At 39.6% G+C, this 12,892-nt stretch overlaps 1 protein-coding gene across 1 annotated transcript; it reads left to right on the top strand.

Moving 5' to 3' along the window:
- On the top strand, window positions 8,056-10,151 carry LOC109233701. Its single transcript, XM_019399569.1, has 4 exons — window positions 8,056-8,442; window positions 8,669-9,475; window positions 9,536-9,925; window positions 10,071-10,151. Exons 1-4 carry the CDS (start codon window positions 8,056-8,058, stop codon window positions 10,149-10,151), a joined length of 1,665 nt encoding a protein of 554 aa, XP_019255114.1.

Genomic DNA, 12,892 nt, shown 5'->3' with positions numbered 1-12,892 from the left:
ACCATGCAACCCAATCGTAGGCGGTGGGACTCTCCCACTTAGCTTGAAGCCACCATTACACAACTCTGAAACCCATCAAGATTCTTTCTTCATCATTGACATGATCTTGCACCATCAACCCGCCAAATTCCTTTAAATCCTTCTGTTTGACCTTTCACAAACACTCTGAATCACTAACCTCATTCACATGACCTATCACTTTACCGTATAGCCAGTGGGATTCTTCGCAAAAGCTTTGCCAACCACGCGACCGCTGATCTGCTCATAGGAGATAACTCACCTGTGGAAATTACATGCCGACATCCCCCAACGACGCTGCAAGGGGTACAATCACTGTGACATCTATAACCCATTTTGCGCCCGTGCTCATTCGCCAACTGCACTAGTCCGTTCTCTTCTTATGGACATCAACTAAATACACGACAATATCTTCCAATTCAAAATCATGTTGTATCCTTCTTCATATCGAGCAACTCCTTTCTGCTGTATCAAATCTCCCGCCGTATAATAGCCGATATTTCAAATTAAGTTCGTAGACCCAGTCACTGTCCACCCTGAATCCCAAATCACTTTAGACTTTTTCTCCGGGCGTGTAGTTATCCTGCCACTGATCACATATGCTAGTCTGCCACTCTCCCACTTTGGCAAACTCACTCCTTAAGCAACTGCTCGGCTCCTGCTTTCCATACTAGGCTTTCTAGAAGTTTAATCACCATAAGACACTTCCCACATGTCCTTCCTCATCCTTTGCCGCCCAGTTGTTGCCTTAAGTCAACATCTATCTCTGTAGCACTTGCACCAACAGATCGCTACTACTTTAAACCTTTTCGAATATCATCTTTCTCGAGTCGTCGATATTAGAAATACCGATTCGATCCTGAACCACCACACACCGCGATCTCTTATAGTCGTTCCCTGACACTATTTCACAATACCCTGCCTAAAGGCGGATTGTAGAAGATCATAACAACGGCGAGCTTTACACATTTAATCAAAGACGACGACACCACGTCGCAGATAGAAATTCCACCACACTTGAAAACACCAAGTCTCGTTACACTATCAACCCAAACCTGATCATTCTTAGTCCGATTGCCTTTCCTCTGCCGGAAATAAAATACCGAATCTCTAAATCATTCACTGAGTAAGCCTCCCTTCAAATCATTCACTGCCCTAACACGTAGGCAAGCATCCTACCATCACATCAATACCGTGCAACAACCGTTCATAAGCATCATGGCAACTTGTGCCTAGCCTCAGAGCTCTCAGAAGTACAGCTACTGAGCTGAAATGACAAAATATCCTACCACAAGGCGACGACAATAGCTCAAACAACCACGCAGGGAGAAACATCCTGCACCACATTCGTAGTACCATTACAATTACTCACTCGCCGATTCATGACCAGCGCTTCGCGTCGCATAAGACTAAATGGAAGGAAATGAAGGCATAATACTCAAAGGGAATCAAATCGCACGATGAGGAAATAAAGAAGGGAAGTGCTCCTAACAGCCCTGTAGCCTCTCGAAGATAAGTATAGACGTCTCTGTACCGATCCGCGAGACTCTACTAGACTTGCTCATGACTCGTGAGACCTAATGGAACCTAGTGCTTTGATACCATGTTGTCACGATCCAAAATCCACTAAGGGTCATGATGGCGCCGGACACCACTGTCGGGCAAGCCAACACCAAGAAGTTAATTAAATTCTCTTTTTAGTATTTATTGAAATTATTCCTTTTATACATTAAACAATAAATAATGAAATTCATTGAAATAAGATGAAGTCTTTAACAAATTTAATATTGAGCAATCCCATAATCCTCCCAGAAACCGGTCTCACAAGTGAATGAGCTATTTCTAGGAAACAATGTAATACAACCACCGTCCGGATTACAAATTGGACAGAAAGTAAATACAGTGATCTGAAAGAGACTCTACTAGCTGCGGGTCGTCTCGAGAAGTGCAGCTCACCTAAGTCTCCGTATCAACCATGCTGCTACGCCCACTAGGCCACTGGAGATACATGTGCCTGTGCAATAAAAATGCACAGCAAGTGTAGCATGAGTACAAAAATAACGTGTACTCAGTAAGTATCCCGTCTAATCTCGAAGAAGTAGAGACGAGAGGTCGACTTCAACACTTACTAGTGGTCCAATAATGATACACCAATAATATAATAAATCAAGAACTTTTATAAACATGGTTGTAACTCAATAGAATGAAGCAAGTAAAAAATTCTTTCTTTTATAGGAAATTCCCAAAATTTCCTTTTCATCAGTTATACATTTATCTCAGGCCAGGGAGAACAAATATCAACATTTATAAATTCAAGGCAAACCATACAAGCATGCACAAATCATGCCGAGGTCGTACGGCCCGATCCAATAATATTTAAACTGTGCACTGCCAGAGGGTCGAATGACACGAACCATACATGCATCTATTTAATCTACCGAGGCGTTCGGCCCGTTCCACAATAAATAAATACATTCAAGCAGTCAACCAAGAATTCATCATGGAGCTATTATTCAGGAAAAGGCAAGTTTCTCTTTTAAAAGTCAAGAAATGATGCCTAGCCTTTTAGAAATTTATTTATACATTCAATATGTGTTTAAGCATTTTTAAATTGACAAAAAGGTTGCAAATATTACAAGTAAAGCATGCTTTTGGGTCCTAGACTACCCAGACTTAAGCATAATAGTAGCTACGCACGGAATCTCGTCACCTCATGCATACGTAGCCCCCCACAAATAGAAGCACATATCCAATTAATTCACCTATGGGGACAATTCCCTCTTACAAGGTTAGAAATGAGACTCACCTCGCTCCGAAGTTCCATAACCGGCATTCCACGCCCTTCCGAAGACTCAACTTGATGCACAATGTTCCACAATTAGCCAATAATTATGTAAACCCATTAATACATATTCAATTACACATAATAATCCAATTTATAACAATTTCTAACCCCGATCGAAAAGTTGACAAAAATGCCCTCGGGCTCACGTGCCCCGATTCCGAAAATTTTCGAAGATAAAGTTTGACCACAACCTCACGAACTCAAATATATAATTTACTCTCAATTTCATGTCCAAAATCGTGGTCAAAATCCAAAAATATCAATTTTCTAGGTTTTCCCTCAAATCCAAGTTTTTCACTAATTTTGATGCTCAAATCCATATACAATCATGTATTTAACTCAAAACTAGCATAAACCACTTACCTCAAGCTTGGTGGTGAAAATGGGACTCCCAAGTTGCTCCAAAGCGGCTCCCATGGAGGAAAAATGGTGAAAGTGAGCCAAACCCTCGCTTTTAAAAAAAAACTGCTCAGCCCGATTCTCGCACCTGCGGTTCCGCAGGTGCGGTTCCAATTCTGCTTTTGCGGTCCTCCTTCTGCCCCTCCACTTCGCATCTGCGCCTTCTCTTCCGCAGGTGCGGTCCCGCTTCTGCGACGGGATGACCGCATCTGCGGTCCCAGCACTCCCATCCAAAGTCGCATCTGCGACCCTCATGGCTGCTTCTGCGGCTCCGTACCTGCGGCCAAAACCTCACAGGTGCGGTTACACCAGATACCGGCTACTTAAATTCTTCTTCAAATTCCAAATTTGATCCTTTAACCATCCGGAATCCACCCGAGGCCCCCGCGACCCCAACCAATCATACCAACCAGTCCCAAAACATAATGCGGGCCTGCTCGAGGCCTCAAATCACATCAAACAACGTCGAAATCACGAATCACACCCCAATTCGAGCTTGATGAACATTAGAACTTCAAACTTCTACATTTGATGCCGAAACCTATCAAATCACGTTCGATTGACCCTAAATTTTGCACACAACTCATATTTGACATTACGGACCTACTCCAACTTTCGGAATCGGAATCCGACCCCGATATCAAAAAGTCCACTTCCGGTCAAACTTCTCAAAAACCTTCAAATTTCTAACTTTAGCCGAATGACTCCAAAATGACCTATGGACCTCCAAATCCACTTCCGAACGCGCTCCCAATACCAGAATCACCATACGGAGCTATTTCCAGACTCGGAATCCCAAATGGACATCAATAACACTGATATGTACTTCAACCTAAACTTATGAAATTCTTCCAAAATGCTAACTTCCACAATAGGCGCCAAAATGCTCATGGGTCATCCAAAACCCGATACAGACATACGCCCAAGTCCAAAATCATCATACGAACCGGCCGGAACCTTCAAATCCTAATTCCGATTTTGTTTACTCAAAAATTAGACCTTAGTCAATTCTTCCAACTTAAAGCTTCCGAAATGAGAATTTTCTTTCCAACCCAACTCCGAACTTCCCGAAATTCAATTCCGACCACACGTACAAGTCGTAATACCTAAAGTGGAGCTTTTCATGGCCTCAAACCGCCGAACAACGCGCTAGAGCTCAAAACGACCGGTCGGGTCGTTACACTAAGCTCATATACCGCTTGAAGCAATTTATTGCTTCTGACTTGTGGGAAATTAAATAGACATAACTGAAACGGGTAAAGTCATCAATAAATGCAATGAAATAAATTTCTCCATGCCTAGCCCTAACATTCATAGGCCCACTGATGTCCGAATGGACTAATTGCGAAGAATATTCAGCTGCAGTCGCCTGACCAAAAGGTTTTCTTGCAGATTTTCCAGCTAGACAATTTTCACAAGCGGACAATTTTACATGTTAAATGTTGGAAAGAAAACCTTATTTTGCTAACCTTTGCATTCTTTGTTGGCCAATATGACCAAGTCTAGCATGCCATATGTTTTACCTCACTATAATTATTATGTGAAAAAACAAACATAGAAAAATTAGCATTATTATTAAATGAATCATAATCCAAATCCATCATAATTAAACCTCCGGTCACACGACCAAAACCAAATAAAGTTAAACCAAAAGGCAACTTGGCAGAATTGTCATGACAAAACAAGTCAAATCCTAGCTTAAGCAAAACTGAAACTGAAATAACATTTCGGCGAATTGTTGGTGCAAAGAGAACATCATGTAGTATTAGGTCTCGACCATCACGCAAGACTAACTTGCATGTACCGATCCCTTCAACAACAACTTTATTGTTATTGCCTACATATATCCACTTTTCTCCACGTGGAACTCACCGAAATTCAACAAAGGCACTGCGCTCCCAGGCTATGTGGTCCGTTGCTCCTGAGTCTACAATCCACTAAGGATTAGATTCAGTTAGAAAAACAGAACTAGAAACACAAAGTTCACTAATTCGAGCATCGTGAAATACCTTTCTTGGAGGCTCAGAGCAATCTCTGGCATAGTGACCCATCTTGTCACAATTATAGCATTTCACTTTAGCAACATTGACACGTTTGGGACGTCTGTTCTTGCCTTTTTCAGTCTTTGCTCTTTTAGCAGATTGCGCTGGCTGAGCTTGAGGTGGCCATCTCTTCTTTCCCCAGTTCCTTTTCTTTGAATCACTCTTGGTTTTGGAGGTTATTTCCATGTGCAACTCAGCTAATGGCTTTGCAGCCTCTAGTCGTTCCTCCTCTAACTCAAGGTGTCTCCGGACATCTTCTAGAGTTGTGATTCACTCATTATGGGTCAAATGCATTTTCATATGATCCAAAGAACTAGGTAAAGAGCGTATGACAGCTTGAATTTGTTGATCATCAGTCAACACATGACCAACATCTTTCAACTCCCCGATCATATTTGTCATTTGCCTCAGATGTGTTTTTATTGAATGTTCTGGGCGTTTCTTATATGAATCAAATTTGGTCGTTAAGGATCACAGCCTTGCCGTGGAACAGGTACCAAACCTTTTCCTTAAAGCATTCCAAAGATCCATAGCTCTTTGGTTATCCTTAAACTCTCTTAGAATGTCATCATCCAAGGTGCTCAACGACGTAATGCGAGCAATGGAGTTCTTTTTCTTCCAACTGTCATAGGCTTCATGCCCACGCCTATGCTGAGCAGTGTTGCCTTCCTCAGGCTCATTCATGACATTGTTAATAGCCTCCAGAGCTTCTTGCTCCTCTAGCACATACTGAACTTTCAAGCTCTAGGTTTCATATAGTTGTCACCATTGAGTTTCAACCCTTTGTTGAGCTCAGCAATAATATTTTTCGAAACAGTAGTCATTCTTTAACAAAATAAAAACATAATATGAGGATCATGTAAAAAAAAATAACGCAAGGCACGATGTTCTACATAGATACATATTATGACACTAAGAATCAATTGATTAAGTTAATAAACACATATATTAATTATGGAGTCGAAAGTTCACTATGTTCCCAGTCATCGTCCAAGAATTAAGATATTATGAAAATTAACCTATTCAATTATCTAGCTTAGTGTCTTAATCATGTTTAAGATAACATAATTATCTATCATAATTTTATAATGCCATGTGGATCATAAGTTAACAAATAACTTATATTAGCATGTAAATAAAATTAATATCAAACTAATTAACATTTAATACATGCTATAAAAATTTACATAAGATTTACTTTAATGTTAAGCTAATTAACATATTAAACATGTTAAACAAATTAACAAATAAATATAATATTAAAAAATTAACATTTTAAAGCATGTTAAATAAATATAAAAAAAACATTAATTTATTAACATCGCAAAATTCTTCCACTATCTCTTGATTAATTTTCTTGACTCTTGGTCTTTCTTTTTCCTATACCTCCACATCATATAAGTATAGATTCTTTTGCAACATAAATGCTTTGTCACTCTCTAACGAATTATATATAGGATAGAGAGGAGTAGTCGTATAAACAGCACAACAAATCACAAAATGGTATCATGCCTTATCTTTTACGTTTTGTGATTTTCTTAATTTCTTTTCCGCGGCAAAATATGATTTTTATGATAAGGTTTTACTAACGCAATATAATTCTCCTCTTCTAGCACATGTGCTCGCTTCGNATATATATATATATATATATATATATATAAGAACTGCTTAACTTTTGTTCATGCATATCTATGTCCTAACATAATTTAACTTTTATTTTATAACTCAAAAATATTCCCTAATAATACGTATGTGATTCTTAAAAGTTTATGCTCACTGATATAGGATGCACGTGCAATGTATGAAGTTAGATACTAGTATATGGAAAAATATCACCCTAGTGTTTGATCTAAAACAATGTATCCAAATAAACAATTGAAAGAAAATAATAACCTTGTTCTGTTCACTCATCTATCAGAATGTGACTTGCAAATTTTTCAAATTAAACCTTCAATTGGTTGTGTAAGAGGAAAACCAAACCGAAATAGTGATTACTTGGTCATTAAATTTAAATTCGTAATATTATAATTTGTGTTGGAGTCACCTGAGGATTGGTCCACGAAGACTGAGCCTACACAAGAGCTAAAACTGGAACGTTTGGGCCTAGCCCATTATTTATTTTGTAACATCATCATTTTCTTTCTTTCTTTTCTTACATTGTAAAGGCCCAAAATATAAATAGGGGATAGTTAACATTCTAGAGGCTTCCTTTTCATTTTTTCACTGGTATAAAAAATACCAGAGCATTTTTTTTTCTCTGAGACAATTTTTCCATTTCTTCTTCATCATGAACCCTAATTGAAAATCTGCACTCTTATGTTGATTTCTGATTCTAACATGGTATCAGAGCGGGTAATCTGGTAGTCCCCGATAATCTGCATCGACCGATGTTACCCTCGTCAAATTTCATCGAGTCTATCTTCATTGTTTCAATTTTCGCTGAGATTCAGAATCTGATGTTCTTCGTTAATTTTTTTGTTGCTTGTTGTTCAATTTTCGGGCTAAGGAAGTCATCTTCAACTATATGATTCTATTTTGGTGATAATTTGTTCCTGATTATCGGAGCTTTGTATTCGTCGTCAAAAACTAGGGTTTCCGCCGATTAACAGAGTTCCGTTGGTCTTTTGATAAAGCTGAAGTTTCTCAAGGCCTTTCTTCTTCAGGTTGCGAAGAAGTGTGGTACACTCGTTTCTATTTGATCTCTTGCATGAATTGATTGTTTGTGAATTTTTGTTGTTGTATTCTGTTATCATGGTTAATTCTACTCCAGACTCAAGTTCTTCCTCTCCTGCTTATACTCCTGAACCTTCAAGTCCGCTATTTCTACTTCCTTTCGATGTATCGAGTGTGTCCTTAGTTGTTGTGCCTTTTTCTGGGTCCAGTTTTGGGGGTTGGAGGAGGAGTATGATCGTGTCTCAGTCCGCTAGAAACAAAATAGGTTTTATCGATGGTTCTTGCACCAAGCCTGTTGTCAATTCTCCCCAGTACAGGCAGTGGGACAGGTGCAATAATATGGTCATATCCTGGTTAATCAATTCCCTTTCTCCAGACATAGCTGAAAGTGTACAATATTTTGAAACTGCTGAAAGCATATGGAAACAATTGAATAATAGGTATGGGACTGTCAATGGAACTAAGGTGTTTGAAATAAAGAGAGAACTTTCCTCCACTTATCAACGGGCTCTCTACATAGCTTCATATTTCAACAAACTTAAGAAACTCTGGGACGAATTAGGGGTTATGTGTACGAGTCATGCAAATTCTTGTGTTTGTGCTACTAAGGAGGGACTCCAGAGGAGAAAGAAGAGGACAGGGTTCATCAATTCTTCATGGGTCTTAATGAGGTTTATGTGGGCATAAGAAGCAACATCTTAATGATGCAACCATTACCATCCCTGATACTGTCTACAACATCTTGTTGCAAGATGAAAAACAGAGACAGGTTGTCCCCAATACCCAACTTAATCCAGAATCAGCCTCTTTTAATGCAAGTTCCAACATTAACAGATTCCCTTCTCAACTCTCATTTACAAAACAATATACACAAAGGGTGAATTTTGATTCAATCAGCCAAAAGTCCAATATTACTTTATCTTGCAAGTATTGCAAGAAACCTGGTCATACAATTGAGAAATGCTACAAATTACATGGTTTTCCATCAAATTTCAAATTCACAAAAGGTAAGAAGTTTAGTACTACTGCAAGTGCTGAGGGAAAAACTTCTGAACCTTCTGCAATGTATTCTCCAACTGATCAAAGCTCTTTGATCCCTGGTCTCACCAAAGAACAATGCTCCCAGTTGATGCAATTGCTAAGTCAGTCTATATTGGGTGAATCAGGGTCTCAACCTGTTCTAATGGGATCTGCCAATTTTGCTGGTAGTACTTCTTCTCTTCCTGTGTGTTTAAATGGTAGTTCTACTGTACGTATGTTGACTAGTGTAGCTGGAAGGGTTTGGATAGTGGATTCAGGGGCAACTGACTACATGACTTCAAATAAGGATCTTCTTTTTAATATTACACCCCTTCCTGTTCCTTACTTAGTTTCTTTACCCAATGGCTATAAAGTTAAGGTAACATGTACAGGTTCTCTTACTATGTTACCATCTTTCACTCTACACAGTGTTTTATACATTCCATCTTTTCATTACAATCTCATTTCTGTGAGCAAGGTAATAGCACAATTCAATTGTTATGTGCTGTTCACTTCTATTTCTTGCATAATTCTACAGGCCCATTCTATGAAGAAGCTTCTGGAGCTTGGTAGAATAGATCAAGGATTATACAAATTTCACCTCAACCATCCTGCTCCTCCCACATCTCCAAATAATTCTGTTTCTCTTTTTACAAATGAAGTACAGAGTGCTGAATTTTCTTTGCATGGAAATGCTCAAAATGTGAACTACAATTCTGCTCCTGTTTCACCTTGTGCTACTATTCAAAATGAGCAAACTGAGAACTCATGTTATGTTTCTACTTTACCTTCTTGTACTGTTCCAAATAATGTGAATAAAAATGATGTTCTTTGGCATCATAGATTGGGGCATGTTCCTTTTGTTCAAATGAAGCATATACCTTCTATCTCTAATGATTTGTCTGCTAAACAGTCTTTTATTTGTCATGTTTGTCCTTTAGTTAGACAGCCTAGGTTATCATTCCCAGATAGTTCTTCCTATTCCACCTCATTATTCCAACTTATTCATGTTGACACTCGGGGACCATACCACACCCAAACTTACTCTGGAGCAAAATATTTTTTGACAATAGTTGATGACTATAGCAGAGCAACATGGACACATCTTTTACACTCCAAGAGCTATGCCTTCACTTTACTTAAAGCATTCATAGCCACGGCCAAGACACAGTTTCACCTTTCTGTCCAAAAGGTTAGAAGTGATAATGCCTTGGAGCTTGGTTCCTCCAATTTAGCCATTCAATTTTTTTCTGATAATGGTAATATACATCAAACAACTTGCCCACTGTCACGATCCGGATTTCCCACCATCGGGAGTCGTGATGGCGCCTACTGTCGGAGCTAGGCAAGCCAAGTATTAAAACATTTTCTGATAACATCTCAACGATATAAATAAAACGAGTCATTTAAATAAAAGCGGAAGTCTTAAAGACATAGATAACTGAAAACCAAATGCAGAAGTTTAAATACAACTCTACCCAGATCCGGTGTCACTAACTCACGAACTACTAAAGAGTGCTAAAAACAAGTCCGAATAGAAGTACATTAATGTTTGTCTCGGTACAAAGAAAACAAACTAATAATATAGAAGGGACTCCGGCCTGCGGATGTCAGCTAGGCTACCTCGAAAGTCCCTGGACTGAAGTCAGCTCCCGATCAAATCCTACTGTTGAGGCCCAAAAGCTGCTCCTGGATCTGTGCAAAAAGATGCACAGAGTGTAGCATCAGCACAACCGACCCCATGTGCTGGTAAGTGCCTGGCCTAACCCCGGCGAAGTAGTGACGAGGCTAGACAGGACCTACCAAAAACAACCTGTGCAGATATATATGTATATACAAGTGCAACGAAATAACAGCAGAAAATACCAATTAAGGCGGGGAGGGGACATGCTTAGGGGAAATACAGATGAAAACAACTTATCAGAAGTAAACACGAAACTACATCAGATCTCATAATCTATATAAGTGGTCGGCGTGCAACACGATCCCATTTCATAGTATAACTAGGTGGTCGGCGTGCCACACGATCCCATTTCAGCAAATATAAGTGGTCGGCGTGCCACACGATCCCATTTCATAATATATAAGTGGTCGGCGTGCCACACGATCCCATTTCATAATATATAAGTGGTTTCCCGGCAAGGGAGAATACGACTAAGCAGTTAAATCCCGTCAAGGGAGCAACAACAATAACTTACACGTCCGGCAAGGGAATAATCACATTTCTTTCTCTTACGTTCATTTCTTACTTTTTAATCAAGTCAAAAATCGAGCCAACGCTCCAAAGAGTTTACACATCATATTTCCTTCTCATTCTCTTCATATCATATAGAAACCATCAATTAACAAGGAAGAGTCACTACAGAATCCCAATTAAGCACAAATAAAGACCCACGGTCATGCTAGACACCGGTGTATAGATACTCGTCACCATGCCTATACACCGTACTCAATATTTAGCAATTAGCAAATAATACTCTAATCCTATTCCCTCAAGCCAAAGTTAGATCAAACACTTACCTCGAATGCTCCAAACTCAACTCAAGCCTCTAGTATAGCTTTACCCCTCGAATTCGGCTCCAACACAGTCAAATCTTTTAAATAATGACCTTAAAATATTAATAGTAGCTAAATAAACTAAACCCAATGCCTAAATATGAATTTCTAAGCTTTCTTCCCAAAATTCCAAAAATCAACCCCGGGCCCGCTTGGTCAAAACCCGAAGTTCGAACCAATTCCATGTCACCCATTCCTCCACGAGCCCGAATATACAATTGGTTTTCAAATTCGACCCCAAAACGAGGTCTAAATCAAAAAAAATCGAAAAGCCCTAACTCTACCATTTTCCCCCAATTTCAACCCTAGATTACATGACTTAGGTTTAGAAACTCATTAATTAATGAAGGAAGATGAAGGGAATGAGTGGGAATTTACTTACCCAAGAAGCTTTGGTGATGAAGTGCTCAAAAATNACCCATTCCTCCACGAGCCCGAATATACAATTGGTTTTCAAATTCGACCCCAAAACGAGGTCTAAATCAAAGAAAATTGAAAAGCCCTAGTTCTACCCAATTCCCCCAATTTACACCCTAAATTACATGATTTAGGTCTAGGAATTTGATAAATGAGGTTAGAAAATGAAGAAAACGAGTTAGAGAATACTTACCCAAGAAGCTTTGGTGAAGAATCGCTCTAAAAGTTGCCTAGGGGCTGTGGAGAAGAAGAGCTCGTGAGAAAATTGGGAATAAACCCGTCTCTGATCTGTTTTTGAACTTTAAAATCACTGAAGGGTTTTACTCTATGCGTTCGCGACACTGGGGTCGCGTTCGCGAAGAAGGGCGGATGGGAAGCATCGCGTTCGCGATGAGTAGTATGCGAATGCGAAGAAGGAAAACTGGGGGGTCCAAGGATTGGCCTATGCGAATGCGATAGGCTATATGTGAACGCGTTGAAGGGGTCACCAGAACTATGCGAACGCGGGAAGGGTACCGCGAACGCGAAGGAGGGGAGACACAAGGCAGTGCGAACGCGAGCCTTAGGCCGCGATCGCGTAGAACAAAAAGTCTGTGAAAAAAATGCAGAAAATCTGATCTCTTCCTAAGTTCCAAAACACCCCGAACCACCTCTGAATCACTCGCGAGCCCTCGGGGCTCCTAACCAACCACACACACTAACTCAACAACATCATACGGACTTAACTGTGCGATCAAATCGCCAAAATAACATCATAAACGAGGAATCAAACCTCAAAATCATCACTTTTTCTTCAAACTTCATAAACTTTCATTGTTAGATATTTAGGTCCGAAACACGTCAAACGACGTCCGATTTCGACCAAATTTCACAGGAAGCGCTTAAACCACATATAAGACCTGTACCGGACGCCGGAACCAAA

Source organism: Nicotiana attenuata, chromosome 10 (genome assembly GCF_001879085.1).
Source record: "Nicotiana attenuata strain UT chromosome 10, NIATTr2, whole genome shotgun sequence".
Classification (NCBI taxonomy): domain Eukaryota; kingdom Viridiplantae; phylum Streptophyta; class Magnoliopsida; order Solanales; family Solanaceae; genus Nicotiana; species Nicotiana attenuata.
Note: the sequence above shows the minus strand (reverse complement) of the source record. Positions and strands in the feature narration are given on the sequence as shown.